The following is a 21150-nucleotide window of genomic DNA, read 5'->3' on the forward strand; positions in this document are numbered from 1 at the left end:
GGCAGCAGCCACCGGTGTTTTTCCTGGCTCAAAACATGCCAAGCCCCAGGCCTTCTGCTCCTGCTCTTTCCCAGGGGGAGCCACAGGCCGGACCTCCCAAGACAGCTGAGCCTGGAGCAAGAAGTACCAGCCCCTGACACCTACGGGTCCAACGACGACGACGAAAGCTGCTCCACGGGGCCTCTGTGGTCCTAGCCCCCGCCCCTCCTCGCCACCCCCATCACCATGACCGGGCTCCGGCCCTCCTTACCCACCTCCCTGGCTTGTGGGGCTCCCTCAGGGAATGACACTCCTAGGCCGTGATGCCTCCCACCATCCCCTGCCCAGCCTCGAGTGCTCATCAGCAGGCCCGCCCGAGGAGGCAGCAGCACCACCGGGGATCCCTGGCTGTGAGCAGCTCAGCCGTGCCCCTCCGTGCCCCGCCCCACCTTTTGTTCCTCAAGGGCCTTCCCGGCCCTGAGCTCCCTCTCTCCTCCAGGATCAGCTGCTTTTGCTAGGCGTCCAGCCCCTGCGTCCCCCCACCACTCACCTTCAGGGCCGCAGCTGCCCCTTCCTCCCAGAAGCCTTCCCTGGCTGCAGGCTGGTGAGGTCCCCAAGTCCCCCTTCCTAGAGGCGCCTTCTCATCCTCTCTGCAGGCACTTCTCAAGCTATTGCAGAACTACTCTTATTTCATGACGGCCCAAGAATAGACATGGTCTTCAAGGCAGGGCCCGTCCAGCACACCAAGGGGGCCACAGTCCTGGAGACTCCATGCTCCGCCCCTCCCTCCACAGATGCCCAGAGCCTCTTTTCCCACAGTGACCATAGCCCCCGCGACCATCTGACCCCCGAGCTGGCTCTGGGAGGCCACAGGAGCCCCTGTGGACGCAGCCACAAATGGGCCAGGTGCGGAGGGACCCCAGTCCACAGCGGCCAGGGGGTCCTGGGGAGCAGCTTTAAAAGTGGGACCAGCAGGACAGTCAAGGCTGGTGGCCTCAGGGACTTTGGACTTGGCCAGCCTGGTGACACTGGAGCAGCTCTGGAGCTGTGGCCTGTCCCCACCACACCAGGCACGGCCCTCCCCTCCCCACACAGGCAGCCGGAGACACCGGCCCTGCAGGGGGGGTCGCTGCCCTCCCCACACCCCTGCGCCCAGCGCTCTGCAGTGGGCCCTCGACGGCCTCCACGGCCGCGTCCCAAAACCGCCCTCCCCATGCCCCTGCGCCCAGCACTCTGCAATAGGCCCTCGACGGCCTCCACAACTGCGTCCCAAGCACAGTGACCATCCACTTTTGCCCCCCAGCCAGACCTCAAACACCCAGAAGTGAGAAGAGCTTTCAGAGTGGTTTTATCATTAAATTAATATCTAATCACATAATTCAAAGATATAAAAATTGGAATGTAGAAGGTGGGGCAAGCCCCTCCCTCAGGACTGGAGGCGGCAGCAGGGACAGAGCCGCACTGAAGCGGGTGAGCGCGCGAGAAACATACAGCCGAGCAGGCTGCCCCGGAACGCTCAGTCCAGGGTGGAAGCATCGCCCCGGCACCCCCCAACCCCCGAGCCCACTGCGCAGCCCACGGGAAAAGTGCAGGCTTTTCACATTTCAGAGGGTGGGGTGGGGCGGGGTGGGCCCCTGGCTTTGGGCTGCCCTCCAGCAGCCCCTGAAGGACACAGGCGGTGATGGTGGGAGAAAGGCCCCCTCTCCCAGGGAGGCCTCCTTGTCCTGAGCTTGGGCTGAGGTCTCTGTTCCAGTAACAGATGCTGGTTTTTTTTTTTTTTTTTTTAAGACAGGGTCTCGCTCTGTCACCCAGGCTGGAATGCAGTGGTACCATCAGAGCTCACTGCAGCCTGCGCCTCCTGGAGTCAAGCGATTCTCCTGCCTCAGCCTCCCAAGTAGCTGGGATTACAGGCGCCCACCACCACGCCCAGCTAATTTTGTATTTTTAGTGGAGACGGGGTTTCACCATGTTGGCCAGGATGGTCTTGAACTCCTGACCTCAGGTGATCTGCCCGCCTCGGCTTCCCAAAGTGCTGGATTATGGGCGTGAGCCACCACGCCCGGCAGGATGCTGGCTTTTAGTTCATTTAAATAGAAAATAAACCTGAACTCCACAGACACCATCCAGAGTGATTACAGGTGGTGTCCAAAGGTCAAAGGGCAGCCTCCACAGGGTTTCCTTCCTGGTTCTGAGACTTCCCAGGGACAGCAGAACTTCCTTGCACTGGTCCCAAGGAAGCCCCTCTTGGCCACCCTGAGAGGTGTTCCTGTCCCCAGATGCCCAGGAGAAGCAAGAGTGTGGGGACCGGCCCTTGCCGTTCCTCCTCCAAGTCCACCCACTTCCTGCCCCAGGGAGATCCTGAGGCCAGGAGGCAGGCTGGCCCAGGCAGGCTGATGGCGGAGGGTGGTGGGGAGGGTGGGGGGGCCCTGGACTTTCCCTCCCAGTCCTGGCACCTTGCAGGTGGAGAGGGCTCTTCAGGAAGGCATAGTTGGCCTCCTGCAGACGCGCACCTGGCCGGCAGGCACGAGGGTCTGCTGAGCCTCGCAGAAGTCCAGGAGGCTACGCCAGAGGGGGCAGCAGCGCAGAAGGAGGTGGTCTCCTGTGAGGGTGGGAGTCAGATGGGAGTCAGTCAGGGTCAGGTGGGAGGAGTCAGGGTCAGGTGGGAGGAGTCATGGTCAGGTGGGAGAAGTCAGGGTCAGGTGGGAGTCAGTCAGGGTCAGGTGGGAGGAGTCAGGGTCAGATGGGAGTCAGTCAGGGTCAGGTGGGAGGAGTCAGGGCCAGGTGGGAGGAGTCAGGGTCAGGTGGGAGGAGTCAGGGTCAGATGGGAGTCAGTCAGGGTCCGGTGGGAGGAGTCAGGGTCAGGTGGGAGGAGTCAGGGTCAGGTGGGAGTCAGTCAGGGTCAGGTGGGAGGAGTCAGGGTCAGATGGGAGTCAGTCAGGGTCAGGTGGGAGGAGTCAGGGCCAGGTGGGAGGAGTCAGGGTCAGGTGGGAGGAGTCATGGTCAGGTGGGAGGAGTCAGGGTCAGGTGGGAGGAGTCAGGGTCAGGTGGGAGGAGTCAGGGTCAGGTGGGAGTCAGTCAGGGTCCGGTGGGAGTCAGTCAGGGTCCGGTGGGAGGAGTCAGGGTCAGGTGGGAGTCAGTCAGGGTCAGGCAGCTCCCTAGCCCAGCCCGGGCCTCACCTGTGTTCCCACCCTGGAAGAGCCCAGCCCCGCCCTCACCGATCAGGCAGAGCCCCTCCTGGGCCCGCGTGACAGCCACGTTCACTTGGTTGGGGTCCACAACGAAGCCCAGAAACTTCTTGAGCCAGCTCTTGGTGGGCCGCTGGTCCAGGTCGCTCTTGGCACAGGTGCGGACGGTGCTCACCAGCACATAACGCCACTCGCTCCCTGCGGGATGGGAGGTGAGGCCCTGCGGCTGCTGCGCCCACCCTCCCGGCCCCACCCACGAGCCCCCAGCCTCACCCTGGCTCTTGGTGATGGAGGACACGGCCACCCCAGCGATGCCCTCTCGCCGAAGGGCCTTGCTGATCTCAGAGGCCTGCGCGTTGTAGGGCGTGAGGACGGCGATGTCCTGGGGCTCTACGGTCCTCCCCAGGGTCAGCTGCTTGGTGATACGGACCTGAAGGGCCGAGGGGGCAGGTGGAGCGGACCCTGGTGTCTCTCCTGCCCTCCTCCAGGAAGCTCTCCCTGACTCACAAGCACCAGACACTCACCACCTCAGCCACCTCCTCCAGAAAGCCCTCCCTGACTCACAGGCACCAGACACTCACCACCTCAGCCACCTCCTCCAGGTTGGCCTTGGAGTTCTCATTCCCTTCGTCCGTGGACACCAGCAGGCTCCGCTCGTGGCCCTGCACGTGGCCAAAGATGACAGGGCAGCTCTCCTTGCCAGCGTGGCCCAGGACACTGGGCGGCCTCCTCAGGCCCTGCCACGTCTTCAGCCTGCTCTTGTAGAACGCCACAGAGGGGAAGGCACAGATGCCCTCGTGCTGCAGGCAAGGATGTGCGCTGGTCAGAGGCTGCCACGCGGGGTTGTGGCCCCCCAGGGGCTGCAGGTGGGCTGGGGGCTGAGTGGGGCGGGCTCACCATGCGGTACTGAGTGTCCAGCATATGTGCGTCCTCGTGGTACCGCTCGAACAGAGACCGGTCCAGACCCAGGTTTTGCAGCCGCTCATTCTTGACCACAGGCCGCAGCTGCTTGTGGTCTCCGAGAAGAACCACCTGGAGGAATGGGCAGGCCTGGCCCTGACACCCCTAGACCCAGAGGGACCCCAGCCCCACACGACACCCACGTCTGCACACACAGGGCACCCCAGGTGGGAGACTGTGCCAGGGACGCCTGCTCATGCTGCCCACACCGCCCCCCCCGACTAACCTTCTCGGCCTGTGGGAACTGCACCAGGGGGATGAGGGTTTCAGGTTCCGTGGCCATGCCTGCCTCGTCAACAAGGATCTGCCTCACGTCCAGGATTTTGAGGCTGGCAGAGGCTGCGCAGGAGCAGGTGCAGAGGATGACCTCATGCTGGTCCAGCTCGAACTTCCGAGCCTCCCACAAGACCTTCTTGTACCTGCCGGGGACACTGCTTGTCACCCCAGGGCCCCCATGCTGCAGGCAGCTCCACCCCCTGGCCCCTGCCACTTACGAGACCAGGTCCTCCCTGGAGAAGAGCTCCCCTCTCTGCAGCCGGGTGTCAAAGGCCTTGATTTCCGACGAGTACGGGTTGGGGGCCTGCCGGATCCGGTGGTGCAGGGTGATGCTCCTGGGGGACAGGGCACAGTGAGCCCTGTCCACGCAGGGCCATCCCGGGGGCAGAGCTCAGTGAGACCCACCTACACAGGACTGTCTGGACAGCTCAGCCCCACTCCGCCCAAGCCCCAAAGACAGCGGGCACACCTGAGGCTCTGGTTCGGCCTCCCCTCCCGGGGGCTCTTCCTGAGCAGCTTCCTGCTGCCCACACGCGGCACTGGGAACTCGCTGGCCTCAGCCTGCTCGCTGTACACACGGAGGGGCTTCAGCTCCATCCTTCTCAGGAGCAGTCCTGAGGGTAGTTGGGGGACGTGAGTCCTGCCCCGCGTGCCAGCTCCCCAAAGGCCCCCACCGCCGACCCCGGCGCACCTGCCAGGACATCCACCGACTTGTTGGAGGGGCCGCAGTACAAGATGCAGGGACCCCCCAGCCGCTTCTCCCCACGGGGGGGGACTCCGGGCTGCACCTGCTCCTGGTTTGATTTATGAAACCAGAATACGATGTGGAGGCCCACGATCGTCTTCCCTGTACCTGCAGCCAGAGAATAGGAGATTGTAGCCCACCCTGTGGGTCCCTGTGGCCCAAGGCAGCCCGCGGCTCCCCCGGCGTGGGCCCTACCTGGTGGGCCCTGAATGACTGTGAAAGGCTTCTCCAGAGCCTCCCTGACCGCCACGTTCTGGCTGGGGTTCAGCTTGTGGCGGCCTCCAGGGATGTCGTAGGTCTGCCGCTCCAGGAACCTGCTGGGGATCACTGAGAGGGGGCGGCCTCCCTGAGCACTCATGCAGGGTGGGGCTGGGGGCCAGAGGGGAAGCTGGAGGGGTGGGGCAGACCTACCTCTGCAGAGGGGCTGCGGGACAGGCCGGCCCAGTGCGATGCTGGTGACCAGCGGGGACGCCTCCTCTAGTCCACGCACGGCTTCCTCCTTGCGGCTGGGGGTGAAGGCAGACACTGGAAAACCAACAGGACTCCCAGGAAAGGGGCTGCTGCCCCACGAGCTCCCCCCTCCTGCAAGTGAGGGGCCCGGGGCGGTCCCCCAGCCCAGCCTCTGCTGGTGGAAGCCACTCACAGATCAGGAAGCTGCTTGGGCAGCAGCTCAACGGTGAACAGGGTGCCCGGCCTCAGCACCTCTTCCGGAACCTTCTCCATGCCCATGTAGTGGACGAAGAGGTGCACCCGTCTGGGAGCCTCCTGCCGGTCTGCCCGGCGCTCCTGGTCCCAGTCCTCTGTCTGCCCGTGGGCCACCCAGGTATACGTGTCGGGGTCAACATTCAGGCCAGGGCCGAGGCTGCTGGGCCCGGGGCGTGGGCTGGCCGTGGGAGCCGGCAGCCCCTCGAGCCGGATGCAGAGGTAGCAGCAACTGAAGTTGATGTCGGCACAGTTCTCCTCCAGGAAGGCGGTCTCCAGGCGGAAGGCGCCCTGCAGCTGCCCCTGCGGCGTCCGTGACGCCTCCCAGGAGACACTCAGGTGCTGAAGTGTGACGGAGTCATTCTCGGCAACCGCGCCGGTGGCCGACTCCAGGGCGCAGAATGGTTCCCACACGCAGGCGTACTCATCCACGTCGCGGTACCGGTCCCGCGGGGCCCGGTACACACGGCCCGAGAAGCAGTCTCCGGGCCGCTCCACGTGCTCCAGGCAGAGGCTGAAGCCCGGTGCCACCGTCCAGAGCTGAGGGCTCGGTACCAGGAAGCCGTGCTGCAGGCTGGCGCCGAGCTGCACCTGCAAGGTGTCCCCGCTGCCCAGCTCCCGGGCCACCTCCAGGAAATGGCCACAGCGGCTCCGCTGCACCTGCACCAGCTCCCGCCGCTGGGACGCCTCGCCCTTCTCCTGGATGAGAGCAGCCGCCTCCGGCCAGCGCTGCAGCTCCACCAGCTCCAGCAGCTGCTTCCACAGGGCCGTCTCCACGGCCCGGGTGTGTGGGTCTGGCACAGTGCCAGGCAGTGGCAGGGGCGGGCTGGATCCCTGCGCTGAGTAGACACGGCGCCGCCACAGGAGCTGCAGGCCCGGCCGGCCTGCCAGGGCGTGGGGATGCTCGGCCAGCTGCAGGGAGCCGTAGGGGACGGGGCAGGGGTCAGGCAGCGTCTCCCGGTTGCTGGGGAAGAGCAGCCGGAAGCAGCGGGAGCCCGCCTCCACGTCCACCACGAAGCCCAGCTTGTCCAGAGGCTGGGCCTTGAGCTGCACGGCCAGGTGCAGGCTGCGTGCCCGCCGCTGATAGCTCTGGGCAAGTGCGTGCTGGAGGCTGAAGGCCTGGCAGAGCCCATCGATGTCCCTGGCAGAGTAGGCGGAGCCCCCACGGCCCAGTGCCAGCAGGATCTGCCGCTGCAACACCACGTCCAGGTACCTGCGGATGGGCGAGGTGGCCCACGTGTACCAGTCCACCTGCAGCGAGTAGTGGCCGCCCTGCTGCTGGTGGCCCCGGGTGCAGCGGCCGAATGCCGAGCGCTCCAGGGCCTTGCGGAGGTCGCGGCCTGCAGGAGCCAGGAATGGGTGCATGTCGTCCGTGGTGACCAAGTCCACCATCTGTTCATAGTCCTGGGTGCGGGCAGCAAACTGGACCTGCTTCCAGAGGGAGGCCAGGAGGTGCAGCCGCGTGTCGGGGGGACTGCCCCCGCTGCCGTGCAGGTGGTGGCCGAGGTGCAGTGACAGGGGCACCCGGTCCCCATGCTTCTCACACAGGGCCTTGAGCTGCTGGCTGCGGGGTGCTGGCTGCCACCGCAGAGGCGTGACCGTCCGCGTGCACTCGCTGCCCACCAGGAACTCAGCCACGAGCCTGTTAAACTGAATCATGTACTCCTTCACCATGATGTGGGCCGCGCGGAAGCCCAGGGTGCCGTCCTCGTCCGGCTGCTCATAGAAGCAGTCGGACCGCAGGCGGTGCCGGCGCAGCAGCCGAGAGAAGTAGCACGCGGCCACGACGCAGGCGTCCACAGAGTCCAGGCGGGCCGGCAGCTCACGGCCGGCACCCGGGTGCTGCCTGATCACCTCCTCCGCCTCCTCGTAGGACAGCTGGCGGTCAGACTGGACCACGGAGGGTGCAAAGCGCAGGCTCTTCAGCTGGCCACTGGCCTTCTCCATGGTGAGGAACAGGGAGATGGCCAGGCGGTCCCGGCCAGGCAGGAGGCTGAGGACATCCTGGCAGAGGCTGGCCGGCAGCATGGGCACTGGCTCCCTGCCGGGGGCATAGAACGCAGCGCCCTGCCTTCGCGCCTCCACGTCCAGCACCCCGTCCCTGGGCACGAAGCTGGCCACATCAGTGATGTGCACAGCCACCTCGCACCTGGGACCCAGGTCTCGGACACTGAGGGCATCATCGAGGTTGCAGGCGCCCTGGGGGTCCACAGTGAAGGTCAAGAAGGCGCGGCAGTCCTCTCGGCGGCCGGCAACCCGGCCAAGCTCCGTGTGGTATTTCTGTAGCACCTTGGTGATGGTGGCCTGGTCCGACGGGGGCACCCTCAAGCTGTACTCCAGGCCGAGGATGCGGAGGCCCTGCTCCCAGGTGCTGGCCTCAGGCAGCACCTCCCGGACGATGCCCAGCGGGTAGTAGAAGCCTTGCCGCCACAGGACGATTTGGACCCAGAAGAGCCGGCTGTGCCGGGCCTCGGCCGTGAGCCTCTCAAGCCCCACACGCTGCAGCCGGCCCTTCCGGAGGCTGTAGACGGGGACCTGCGATGGGTCCTTCAGCTCGGCCACGAAGATCTTGGTCACGGAGCCATTGATGGGGACCATGATGCGCGGGTCCCACGTGTCCATGCGGCACACAAACGCCAGCTCGTGCCTCTTCCTCTTCAGCACGCCCAGCACGCGGCCCCGAAGCCGCCCCTCGGGCGCCTTGTCTCCCAAAAGGAGCTGCACCAGCACCTCATCCCCGGCAAAGGCCATCCCACAGTCCAGGCGGCCCCTGACCTGGATGGGGCCCGAGGAGGCATCGTCCAGCGGGATGGCTGACGCCCGCTCGAAGGTCTCTGGCACGAAAGTGCAGTGGCGGTACCGCTCGGGCTCCGCGCGCAGCAGCTTCCGTAGCGCAGCCGGGGGCAGGTTCTCGTACAGCCGGGCCTGCTGCAGGGACTCGGGCCTGGCAACGGTGTCCAGCAGCCCGTCCTCCCCGACGGTCACCATCACCTTCTGGCTCTCGTCCAGAAGCTCCCGTAGGATGGCGTCGTCAGCGTTGAGCTGCCCGTCCCACGGCCAGAAGTCAGCCTCTGCATCCTCAGCCTCCGTGGACTCCACGCCCGCTGCAGCAGCCGCTCCTGCCGCACAGGCCCCGGGCACCACGTCTTCCTTCACCGCGTCTCCTGCTGGTGCTGCCGCAGCCTCCGTCTGCGCTGTGGTTGCCGTGATGTCACGGGATGCTGGGCTCAGAGCCTCATCTCCCGGCTCTGCCTTCACCATGGCCGTCACCACAGCCGCCGGCTCCTCCGCCAGGTCCCCTACTGGCTCTGGGGCAGCCTCCCAGTTCCCCGCTGCCCCAGCCTGTGTGCCTCGGGGGGGCCAGCGCCGTCTCTGCGCCACACCCTGCTCGACCTGCTCCATGGACAGGCCCTCGGGGCAGACGCTGTGCCGCTCCACGCACTCACGGATGAAGCTCTCCCAGAGCTTGCCGCAGGCCCCGAAGGAGCAGAGGGCCACGGCGTCCCCCACTACCACCAGCTGGGACTGGGCGCGGGTCAGGACGGTGTTGAGCACGCGGGCGTCGGTGAAGAACTCAGGGGCCAGTGCCCCAGGGCTGAGCAGGCTCTGGCAGGTGTGCACAGTGCTGAGCACCACGACCCGGAACTGCCGCCCTGCAGGGGGCACGCGGTCAGGTCAGGCTGGGTGCGCAAGATGGTGGGACCAGCCCCACCCCTGCCGATGCCAGGCTGAGGAGTGGGCCGAGCCACCCGGGGTATCCTGGGGCAGCTGGCAGCACCTGGCCCCGCTGGTCACCCACCTGGCAGGATCTCAAAACTGCCGACAGACACCTGGCCTAGGTCCCGCCTCCTCAGCTCCTGCCTCAGTGCACTGACCTGAAGACGCAGCGGGGCCGGGAATGAGTGCTGGACGCAGTGAGGACTCTGCCACCCCCGACAAGGAGAGGGCACCCCCACCAAGCTCGGGGATGAGCGCAGGACGCAGTGAGGACTGGCCACCCCCGACAAGGAGAGGGCACCCCCACCAAGCTCGGGGATGAGTGCAGGACGCAGTGAGGACTGGCCACCCCCGACAAGGAGAGGGCACCCCCACCAAGCTCGGGGATGAGCGCAGGACGCAGTGAGGACTGGGCCACCTCCGACAAGGAGAGGGCACCCCCACCAAGCTCCAGACACCTCAGGGGCCGAGCCCCACCTCAGCCCTGGGAGGCAAATACTGCAGCCCCCTCTTACAGATGGGGAAACTGAGGCGGGGGCTCGTCCATCAGCCGGAGAGCTCCCCCTCCCCCAGCAGGGGTGCGGTCGGGGGCTGTCCCGGGCCGGCCGGGCTCACCTGGGCACCGTGGGAAACGACACAGATGCACCTCTGCTCGCGGCCGCCCCAGCAGCTGGGCCAGGTGTTGTAGGCCTCCTGCACCTTCTCGACGACCTGTGCAATCTCAGCCAGATTCAGCCAGGACGCCATGGACATGTCGCGGTCTGGGTTGCCTGCCACGTGGCAGAACATGAGCGGGTAGTGCCGGGGGTGGGGCGGAACCTTGCCCCTGGCGTGGATGGGGTTGCCCTTGGCCACGTAGAAGTGCCGCGAGATGAAGCTGACGATGGCGTCCGTGCAGCGGTAGTTCTCGTGGAAGACCAGGCGGCTCTGCCGCGCCACCTCGTGCGTCTCCTGCTGGTAGCACAGGAAGAGGCGGTGCAGCAGCGTGTGCTCGGCCGCCCGGGCCCTGGCCACACTGAACAGCCGGGGTGTGACCTGCATGTGGTCGCCCGCCAGCACGAGGCGGGTGCCGTGCGAGGCGTAGGCCAGCGGGGTGAGGGCCTCGCACTCCAGCATCTGGGCCGCCTCGTCGATGAGAATGTGGGAGAAGAAGCCGACCGGCACCCTGAGCTCACGGGCCTGGGAGGTGGTGGTGACCACCACGCGGTGCCGCGCCAGCTCTGCCCGTGTGGGCGGGCGGAAAGCCTGGCGGTCGTCGGTCAGGCAACAGTACTGCAGCGTGACCGGGTCCGTCTGGCTCAGCGGCCGGTCCGTGTACATCACACGGAGAGGAGTGGCCTCGGGGTGGCCGCCGCTGACGTGGCTGTGGAAATACTCCCGGATGTAGATGTCGGCAGCGCTGCGGGAGGGGGAGGAGCTCATGGGCTTCTTGCTGGGGGCCTCAGTGCTGTCCGCTAAAGCACCTACTGTGTGCCCAGCCGAGCTGCCCCTGAGCACAGCCCTTGTCTGGCTGTCAGAGGTGAGCAGCAAACACTGGTGTCCCTGCTGTCAGGAGTCCAAGGGGCAAGAGGCCACGGAGGGCTTCAGGCAACACCTGGGCGAGCCCAGCGGCTCCTCTGACACTGCAGACACCTGCACCTCCCCGGCCCCCAGAACCCCCAATCCAGAAATCAGCCCGGGACGTATGGCCACTGTCCCAGGCTCTTCCTCCCACTCCCCACTGGGCAGGGATGGGAAGGCCCCGGCCTGGGGAGGTGGTGGTGGCAGGAACCAGAGGAAACCACATAAACCAAAGGGGAACCTTGTGGTTAGGACAAAGATCTGTGTTTCTATAAAAACCAAAAACAAGACTCATCCCCAGAAGTGCTGGGTGGGCCATGCTGCAGCCTTCCCCGTGACACTCTCCTTGGGCCAGGGCCCCGGCAGAAGCACCCAGCTCCTCACCTGACAGCAGACCCGGCCACCCTCGGTGCCCTGAGCTGGGCCTGATAAAGCCAAAGCCCAAAGCTGGTCGGCTACAGGGAGTGCAGAATCAGAGGACTGGAGCACATCCAGGGGGTGACCGCCTGCCCAGTGTAGACTTGGGCCGGGTGTCAGGTGAGGTGGGGGGCAGGCCAGGCTCGGGCTTACCTGTTGGTGTGTGTGCAGATGAGCACCTTGGTTTCAGGCCTCCGGATGACCTCCAGGGAGGCCATGGCCAGCGTGTAGGTCTTGCCGGTGCCAAAGGGGCCATAGATGAGTAGCGGGGGGACACGCCTCCCATCCCCAGGGCCCCAGCCCGCGATGAGCGCCACGGCCAGCTCCTGCTTGCGGTTGCCACGCCGCAAGGGTGGGACAGACCAAGGTCTGGGCAGGGCACAGGTGGGCAAGTCGGGCACCACCAGCTGCTCCTCAGGCAGTGTGTCCACTGCCTGGTGCCAGAGGCGGAAGGTCATCGGGTCAATCTGAAACTGCACCTCCAGGACCAGGCGGGCCTCAGGCTGCAGCCCCAGGGCCAAGCAGCAGCGGGCCGGAAGCAGCAGCCACAGCGCCTGCTCCGAGCTGGCCCGCCTCTCCAGCCGCACCTCGAACACCGTATTGTCGGGTGCGGGTACAGGGGCCACCAGGGCCGTGCTGACCGCCCGGCCCAGCAGGAAGCCCTGGTCTGTGTCTGGCATCAGGGAGGAGGGGACGGGGACCTCTGCGTACAGTGCTCCCGGAGGCGCGAAGAGCATGTTCAGCGCTGGTGTCTGCAGTGCCGTCTTCAGGAACACCTGGCCCCGCAGGGTCAGCCTGGCAAGATGGCCTGGGTCAGCTCATGGGGCCACAGCTGCCAGCCCCGCTGCCAAGTCCACGCCCCCATCCGCTCCCGTTGCCCCAGCCGCTCCCATTGCCCCAGCTGCTCCCGCTACCCCAGCTGCTCCCGCTACCCCCAGCCGCTCCCATTGCCCCAGCTGCTCCTGCTACCCCAGCTGCTCCTGTTGCCCCCAGCTGCTCCTGCTACCCCAGCTGCTCCCGCTACCCCCAGCCGCTCCTGTTGCCCCCAGCTGCTCCCGCTACCCCCAGCTGTTCCTGTTGCCCCCAGCTCACTTGGCCACCAGCTGCTGCTGAGCCGCCTCCTCCTCATAGAGAAACTGGTGCATCCTCTGCCGATAGTTGGTTGGCGAGATGGGGCCCGAGGCCAGGCCGCTGCGGTTGAACTCCAGGGCCAGGGCAGGGCCCTTGTACTTGGCCATCAGGGCCGTCTGCTCGGCCGTCCGCTCCACGCCAGGCACCACTTGGCGGTTGCCAGTGTGCCAGCGCTCCATCTCCTCAGGGTGGCCGAGCGCCAGATTCCTGCAGGGTCCTGGGCGACGCCCCTGGCCCAGCTGCAGCCCCAGCTTTTGTAGCAGCACCGGCCGGCGGCCAAAGTCGAAGACCACCCATTGCTCAAAGGTGCCGAACGAGGCGGCCTGCACACACACTCCCACCTGGAAGTCGGCAGTGGAGCTGGGCACACGGAAGCGCTCACCCCGTGCGTAGAGCCGGCCTGGTGGGAGGCCGGGAGCCACCAGAGAGAAGTCGGCTCCTGGCTCCTGCTTCAGCAGGGCCACATGTAGCAGGGGCTCCTGGAGAGGAGGCCAGACGGTGAGGGGGGCCCAGGGCTCCCCCCAACCCTCCCGAGAGGCAGCCTGGCCAGCGTAGCCCAAGTGCAGGGTTCAGGTCCCGGCCCTGCCACTTCCTGGATAGAACGCGAGCAGGCCGCCCGGCCTCTGCCATCCTCAGTTTCTTCCTGTGCTACATGGGGGTGGCTGAACCCTCCTGGGGCCCCTGTGGATGTCCCGTGGGGCAGTGTGGGCAGCTTGAGGCCTCACCACCCACTCTTCAGGTGCCAGACCTTGGTGAATCCTTGTTTTTGTTTTTGTTTTTAAGACGGAGTTTCACTCTTGTCGCCAGGCTGGAGTGCAATGGCGCGATCTCAACTCACTACAACCTCCGCCTCCTGGGTTCAAGTGATTTTCCTGCCTCAGCCTCCCGAGTAGATGGGATCACAGGCACCCACCACCATGCCTGGCTATTTTTTTTTTTTTTTTTTTTTTTTTAGTAGAGACGGAGTTTCGCCCTATTGGCCAGGCTGATCTCGAACTCCCGACCTCAGGTGATCCACCTGCCTCGGTCTCCCAAAGTGCTGGGATTACAGGCGTGAACCACCGCACCTGGCCAAATCCTTGTTTTAACCCATATACTCCATAGAATAACCCTGCCAAGGTGGGACTGTCCTGGCCCCCTGTCTCTAGGTGAGGAGACTGAGGCAGAGAGGCTAAGGGACCTGCTGCAGGTCACGCAGGTGCTGAGCGGCAGTGCCTCGATCTTAGCTCCATGACCCAGGCTGTCGACGTCTGCCCGGGCTGAAGTCACCACTTCCCCAGGGCTCCCTCCGCCCAGTCGGAGCTGCTCTCCGCTCACCTCAGAGTGGACGGCAAACGTCCAGCTGTACTGGGTCTTCCTCTCCTGGGCCTGGTACATCAGGGGCTGGTTGCAGGTGACACGCACTCCATCAAGGGTCTCTGCCAGCTGCGTGGAAGTCTAGCCTTCAGCAAGAGGCCTGGACCCCACCCCACCCCACCCACTCCCAGGGCCCACTTACCACAAGGACCTCACTGCTGCTGCGCTGGTACTCGGCCAGCAGCCGCTCCTGGTAGGGCACCAGCCCGTCCTGCCAGGCCGCCTGCCCCCGCAGCTCCACAGCCTGCGTGCGCCGAACCCACTCCTGCAGCTCCTGTGCTGAGTGTGCCTTGGTGCAGGCGTCCCCATACTCACAGAGGTCAGGCCTGGGGGACAGGGAGGTCGGCAGGGCTACACGGAGGCACAGCCGCTGTGCTGAGTTCAAAGGCCGGGACCCCCTCAGCCCAATACTGGCCTCTGTAGGGAGCAGGGGCTTTATTCGTCCCGCCCACTCCTGTGCTCCCAGGACAAGGCCTGGCTCAAGCAGTTCCCAAACATGAACCTCCCTTATCCGGGTCCTCAGAGGCCACATGGCTTTAGCCCTCAGCAGGTGGCAGGGAGGCCCCCGTCCACTGAACCTGGGAGCCTCTGGCTCTGCCTATGGTGGGCTCCTGCCCTGCTCCAAGCTCCTGGGAGCCTCTGGCTCTGCCTGTGGTGGGCTCCTGCCCCACTCCAAGCTCCTGGGAGCCTCTGGCTCTGCCCATGTTGGGCTCCTGCCCTACTCCAAGCTCCTGGGAGCCTCTGGCTCTGCCTGTGGTGGGCTCCTGCCCCACTCCAAGCCCCTGGGAACCTCTGGCTCTGCCTACGGTGGGCTCCTGCCCCACTCCAAGCTCCTGGGAGCCTCTGGCTCTGCCCATGGTGGGCTCCTGCCCTACTCCAAGCTCCTGGGAGCCTCTGGCTCTGCCTGTGGTGGGCTCCTGCCCCACTCCAAGCTCCTGGGAACCTCTGGCTCTGCCTACGGTGGGCTCCTGCCCCACTCCAAGCTCCTGGGAGCCTCTGGCTCTGCCCATGGTGGGCTCCTGCCCCACTCCAAGCTCCTGGGAACCTCTGGCTCTGCCTACGGTGGGCTCCTGCCCCACTCCAAGCTCCTGGGAGCCTCTGGCTCTGCCCATGGTGGGCTCCTGCCCCACTCCAAGCTCCTGGGAACCTCTGGCTCTGCCCATGGTGGGCTCCTGCCCCACTCCAAGCTCCTGCCTCGAGTATCCTTACTTTGGGCAGAGCTCGAACTTGGAGAGTCCCGGGGGTGGGGAACGGTGCTCCCAGGGCAGGGCCTGGTCGAAGGCCACCATCTGTGCGTGCTCCGAGGATGCGCAGTGGTTCTCGAAGGCCTCCTGAGAGTGGCAGGTGACCAAGCAGGCCGGGCAGTACAGCTGGGCCCCAGGGGGCTGGCCAAGGGGGGCCGTGCGCCCGTCACCATCAGGGGCAGGGGGTGTGAGCAGGTCCCCCCGCTGGAGGCCACCCAGCTGCTCGGCCTCCCACACAGCCATCTCCACGGCGCTGTGTGCGAACTGGCAGCGGGACTCCCCACGCCAGCACGGCTGCCCACGCCCCACAAACCTGCAGTAGGCAGGAGGCTGGCCGGCCCGGGGCTGCGGCCTCACCGCCACAAACTGTTGCTTGCGGCGGCCCTCGGCGCTCACATGGGCCAGGAGGGAGGGGCAGGCTCCGTGCTCAGGGCACTGCCCCTGGGGGTCCACGCGACAGATGCGTGGGGGACAGCGCCTGAAGCAGAGGGAGCAAAGCAGCTCGAAGCGGCCACCAAACTCCGTAAGGATGGCGTCGGCCGCCCGGCCTGCCCCTCCCTGGGCCCCGCGGCCCTGCACCTCTGCCTTCAGCCATAGGCGCTGGAGGTTGTGCTGACGCTCGAAGGTCCAGACCAGGGCCTCCTCGCGACTGCGGGCAAAGGTGCACCGGTTTCGGTGGCGCCGGCAGCCGAGCCCAGGGCTGTAGTAGTGGCAGACTTGGTAGCACAGGGGCCTTGGGAAGGTGGGCCGGCAGCCCACCACACGCCAGACCTTGCTCTTGGTGGCCTGCTTAAAGCGGGCCAGCAGGATCTCGCGGGAGCAGTCATGCTCCACCCTACGGAGGACGTAGGTGCTTTCATTGAGCCGCTGGGTGCAGCGGGAGCAGCCCAGACACAGGTCCACCAGGGCACACAGCCGGGCCAGGGACGGCCCTCTGGTGGCCGCGGGGCTGTTGGGCAGCAGGGTGGACCCTGGAGGCGCCACCTCGAACACCAGCTTGGCTCTCCGGGGAGGCGTCTGAGGCTCCTGAGCTCACGGGTCCACGCGGTCCACTGGAACTGTTGGCCACGGTTCGAAGCCTGCGACAGAAGGAGCAGGTGAGACTGAGGCCAGAGGACATCTGGTCCAGGCCCAGCTCAGAAGCACGGCCTCTCCACCAGGCAAGGAGCTGGCGATCTGCCTCCCCTGATGCCCAAGCAGAGGCCTCTCCACCAAGCAAGGAGTTGGGACTCTCCCCACCCTGACGCCCAAGTGGAGGCCTTGGCAGTAGCTGTGTCCTGTCAGGGAGTCAGGGCTCACTGACCGGGACACAGCCAGACCCTCCCTCCTGAAGGGTCTCAGGCCCCACCTAGAAGGAGCCAAGGTGACTGCTTGTGGAGCCCTGGAGGGGGCAGAGCCCTCGGCACAGTGCCGCCCCCAGGAGGCCGCACCCCTCTGCCCCAGCCGGGGGTCCTGTGCACCCCAGGGCCTCAGGCTCCTGACTCTTCTAAGGACACAGCACCTCCTTTTCTATTGAATGACCACTGGCCCCCAGGAAAAGAGGACTCCACATCTGCACCTGGGGAGGGGCTTCACGGAGAGGAGGGTACAGTGCCCACCAGAGCTCAGGGTGCCAGGAAGAGATGGGTCCCCGGGTCCCCACCGCAGCTGGGATGCTACAAGAAGAGTAAGTTTAAAAGCAACAGACTGGAGGCAGACTTCAGTATGAGAACCCGGCACTCCCCGCGGACCCCTCTGAGAAAACATCCGAGTCTGCCGTCCAGAAAGGACGGGAGCCGAGACCCCAAAATCCTGCGCTCCAGTGGGTGCAGAGACCACAGCGCTGGGGCTTGCTGCGGAGGGTGCTGGTCCTGGACGGGCTGCACTGCCCCGGGCTGGGTCTGTGGCTCCCGGGACTCCGCGCCCCCGGCTGCACTCACCCTCCCGGACCCCCCACTCCGCCCCCGGCCCCGCCACCCTGGGACCCCCGCGCTCACCCTCCTGGAGCCGCCCCTGGACCCCCGCGCCCCCGCCCCTCCGCCCTGGGACCCCCGCGCTCACCCTCCTGGAGCTGCCTGCCCTGCCGAGCCTGCCCAGGAGCTCTCAGTTTCGATTCTGGCCCGGGCACTGACGCTGATCGCGGAAATTACCTCACCGCCCCCCGCCCCGCCCCGCCCTGCCCCGCCTCCAGCGACAGCTCGGCCCCCGCTGCGAGGGAACCTCGGGAAGCGCCAGCGAGCGGAGGACGCCCCTCCCTGAAGGGCCAGTGCCGTCGGAGGCGGAGGCGGCTGGGGGTGGGGGTCCTTTCCCGCACCCCTCCAGGGCCCCACGCCCCGTCCAGCCCTTCACACACCAGAGACGCCCCGATGATGTGCCAGGCGGAAGGGGTGAGATCCTGCCCGGCCCTGGACGGCAGGATGGCCTGGTGACTCCACCATCAGCCCCTGGAGAAATCCAGGCACAGCTGACCTGGAAGCCTGGGTCCCCTGACCGGCAGGACCTGCCTGTGGCCCTGGTGCTGCTCAGACGCCCAGTCCCCTCTGACAGGCAGGACCCGCCCGTGGCCCTGGTGCTGCTGGGACCCCAAGTCCCTTCTGTCACCAACCAGGATATGGCAGGAATGGCTAAGTGGCCGCCGGGTCCCAGAGTCAGCACGCCTGGCTCTTGGCTCTCTGGACTGGCTCTGGGCCCTCAGCAGCCCTGTGGGGAGGCCCCATAGAGGAGCTGAGGCCTCCAGCCCACTTGCAGCTGGAGTCCCAGCCCCAGCCTTACTGCCATCTCAGGGAGACCCCAGGCCTAACCCTCTCACCTAGACCACGCCCAGCTGTTAGATGTCTATGTTTAAAATAAACGTCCCATTAGCCAGGGGTGGGGGCGGGCGCCTGTAGTCCCAGCTACTCGGGAGGCTGAGGCAGAAGCATTGCTTGAACCAAGGAAGTGGAGGTTGCAGTGCGCCAAGATTGCGCCACTGCACTCCAGCCTGGGCAACAGAGCAAGACTCCGTCTCAAAACAAATAAATAAATAAAATAAACATCTGTGTTGTTTTAAGCCCCTGAGCTTTGGGGCGATCTGTTCTGCAGCAGTAGATAACGGACAGTGATGCTGCCCCTGAAACAAGGAAGCAAGGCTGCCACCCAAGGCCAGCACCTCGTGGGGAGGGCCGGGCTGGGGGCTCACAGCTACCTCGGGAGGTCGGCTGGGTGCGCCGTCAACCACCAGGGAGCCTCTCCGCAGACCAATCACGTTGGAGCTCCTGGAGAGGGCGGGCTCTCCGCAGACCAATCACGTTGGAGCTCCTGGGAGAGGGCGGGCCCTCGACAACAGCAGCCCCAGGGGCCGGGCGCTGAGCGGGGGGTCCATGTGCGCAGAACGCTGCGAGAATTTGTGTGGAACGCTGTGTTCCTGGATGGAGAGGCTCAACACCACACAAAGACGTGAGTTCCTCCTAAACTAACCTGCAGTCGCATGGTGGACACACTGACTTTCAAGTCCATTTGGAAAAGCATCACATCACCAAGAAAGGCTGGGCAGGGCTTTTTTTTTTTTTTTGAGACTGAGTCTCCTTCCATTGCCCCGGCGGGAGTGCAGTGATGCAATCAGAATTCACTGCAGCCTCTCGACCTCTGGCTCAGACAGTCTTCCCCCCTCAGCCTCCTGAGTCGCTGGGACTACAGGCGCACACCACCACAGTACAGGTGCACACCACCACAGTTAGCTATTTTGGAGTTTTTTCTATGTTTTTCAGAGATGGGGTTTCTCAATGTTGCCGAGGCTGCTCTTGAACTCCTGGGCTCAAGCAAACCCCCCACCTCGGCCTCCTTGAGTGCCAGGATTAGATTACAGGCTTGAATCCCAACACCCAGCCCAGGATGATGACTAAAAAGGATTCGCAGCGGGTGCTGGCATGACTTACTAAACACACAACACACTGCAAAGCCACTGAACCCGGTGTGGACACACAGGCCCAAGGCAGAACAGAGAGTCCAGAAATAGAGTCACACTCAGGAGTCTGGGGTGGGAGGAAAGATTGGCTCTCGGCCAGGCGCACTGGCTCACGCCTGTAATCCCAGCACTTTGGGAGGCCGAGGTGGGCAGATCACCTGAGGTCAGGAGTTCGAGACCAGCCTGGCCAACATAGTGAAACCCCATCTCTTCTAAAAATACAAAAAAAAAAAAAAAAATAGCTGGGCGTGGTGGCAGGTGCCTGTAGTCCCAGCTACTCAGGAGGCTGAGGCAGGAGAATCCCTTGAACCTGGGGTCGGGGTGGCGAGGCGGAGGTTGCAGTAAGCTGAGATCACACCATTGCACTCCAGCCTGGGAGACGGAATGAGACTCTGTCTCAAAAAAAAAAAAAAAGAAAGAAAGAAAAGAAAGCTTGGCTCTCACACCTCAGGGAAAAACAATTCATTGATGCATTCCACAAATTATTAGAACAACTGATTAGCAGCATCTGGAAACAAAAATGGGAGGGACGGTCTCTACGCAGCATCTTACACCATACGAAATAATCAAAGACTCTCACGGAAGGAAAAGTCAACCACAGAGGCGCTAGGAGAAACCAGGGCTGAAAGTGTCTGATTCTCAGGACTCTTGGGATGGGAAAGGCCTTTCTAGGTGAAATCCAGCCCTGTGCCACTCGCCCCCAGCCAGGCTCAAGGACAGGGCTGGTGGCTTCACACATGCCGTGAGGGGCAAGCACACACCTCAGAAATCCACAAAACCTGTCTCCTGAAGCACTGGTTTTTTCTTCTTAGAGAACGAATTAAACATCTACCAGCACAACAGTGATAAATTCAATGACACAAAACAATTTCACATGGAAAAAAACACCACCATCAAAGGAGTCAAAAACCAAACATGAACAGAAAACAAAATTGCAGCTTATGTCACAGTGAAAAGTCTGATCGCTCTGATATATTTTTTTTTTTTCTTGAGACGGAGTCTCACTCTTGTCGCCCAGGCTGGAGTGCAGTGGCACAATCTCGGCAAGCTCCATCTCCCGGGTTCACGCCTTTCTCCTGCCTCAGCCTCCCAAGTAGCTGGGACTACAGGCGCCCACCATCACGCCTGGCTAATTTTTTGCATTTTTAGTAGAGACGGGGTTTCACCGTGTTAGCCAGGATGGTCTCGATCTCCTGACCTCGTGATCCACCCACCTCGGCCTCCCAAAGTGCTGAGATTACAGGCGTGAGCCACTGCGCCTGGCCCTGATCTCTCTAATATTTTAAAGATCTTATAAATTAAGAAAAAATGTATAATTTAAAAGAAAAATAGGCAAAGGATGCAAATCAATACTTCACAAAACGTGGAAAGTGAAATTGCTGTAAATGGAGTGAAATGTTCAACCTCGGCATAAGGGAAATGCAAACCAGCCCCAGACAACCTGTCCACCTCTCTGACATTGCGGGCACTCGGCGTAAGGGAAACGCAAACCAGCCCCAGACAACCCGTCCACCCCTCTGACATTGCAGGCACTCGGCCAGAGTCTAAACTGGCAGCACCGCTCTGGAAACCAGCCAGGCCCGGGAGCACAGGACACGCGCCTTCCACGTGGCTCCGCAGAGGCTCCTGCACAGAGGGACATCTGTGCCCACCAACGGCTCCCGGCAGCTCCTTCTACACCCAATGGACCGGGAATGCCCAGGGCCCCTCGCTCAGGGTCTATGTAATGGGCAGTCTCCACCCTATGCCATGGAAGACTCTAAGGCCATTAAAAATGAGGTTGGCCAGGCACGGTGGCTCACACCTGTGATCCCAGCAATTTGGTAGGCTGAGGCGGGAGGATCACTTGAGCCCAGGAGTTCAAGACCTCAGTAAGCTGTGATGGTGCCAGTGCACTCCAGCCTGGGAGACAGATCAGGACTGTGCGGCCAGGACAGGAGGGAGACGTCCTGTTTC

General features: G+C 64.2%; 1 protein-coding gene across 4 annotated transcripts; it reads right to left on the minus strand.

Moving 5' to 3' along the window:
• Window positions 1-1310: 1310 nt before the first annotated feature.
• Window positions 1311-17404, minus strand: HELZ2 (helicase with zinc finger 2). 4 transcript variants are annotated; one of them, XM_024352117.3, is made up of 20 exons: window positions 17313-17404; window positions 15238-16351; window positions 14171-14354; window positions 13990-14097; window positions 12634-13151; window positions 11695-12336; window positions 10180-10963; window positions 9647-9722; window positions 5789-9500; window positions 5557-5651; window positions 5341-5472; window positions 5092-5253; window positions 4870-5014; window positions 4619-4735; window positions 4351-4543; window positions 4062-4196; window positions 3746-3964; window positions 3438-3594; window positions 3195-3362; window positions 1311-2578 (listed from the first exon to the last, which is right to left on the minus strand). In XM_024352117.3, exons 2-20 carry the CDS (start codon window positions 15513-15515, stop codon window positions 2454-2456), a joined length of 7950 nt encoding a protein of 2649 aa, XP_024207885.2. In that variant the 5' UTR covers window positions 15516-16351; window positions 17313-17404; the 3' UTR covers window positions 1311-2453. The 4 variants fall into 4 exon arrangements, with proteins under 4 accessions (XP_024207885.2, XP_063658812.1, XP_024207884.2 ...); XM_063802742.1 differs by lacking the exon at window positions 17313-17404 and adding an exon at window positions 16831-16928; XM_024352116.3 differs by lacking the exon at window positions 17313-17404 and having other exon boundaries at window positions 5341-5651; window positions 15238-16302.
• Window positions 17405-21150: the final 3746 nt, after the last annotated feature.

Source organism: Pan troglodytes, chromosome 21 (genome assembly GCF_028858775.2).
Source record: "Pan troglodytes isolate AG18354 chromosome 21, NHGRI_mPanTro3-v2.0_pri, whole genome shotgun sequence".
NCBI lineage: Eukaryota > Metazoa > Chordata > Mammalia > Primates > Hominidae > Pan > Pan troglodytes.

Bases quoted from the DNA above. Each gene is read 5' to 3' on its own strand.
- HELZ2 (XM_024352116.3), bottom strand. From the start codon at position 15,515: ATGGCTGTGTGGGAGGCCGAGCAGCTGGGTGGCCTCCAGCGGGGGGAC. The intron at 13,152-13,989 runs GTGAGCGGAGAG...CCTCCTCTCCAG, and splicing joins CGTTTGCCGTCCACTCTGAG to GAGCCCCTGCTACATGTGGC. The intron at 5,015-5,091 runs GTGCGCCGGGGT...AACTACCCTCAG, and splicing joins GTCGGTGGATGTCCTGGCAG to GACTGCTCCTGAGAAGGATG.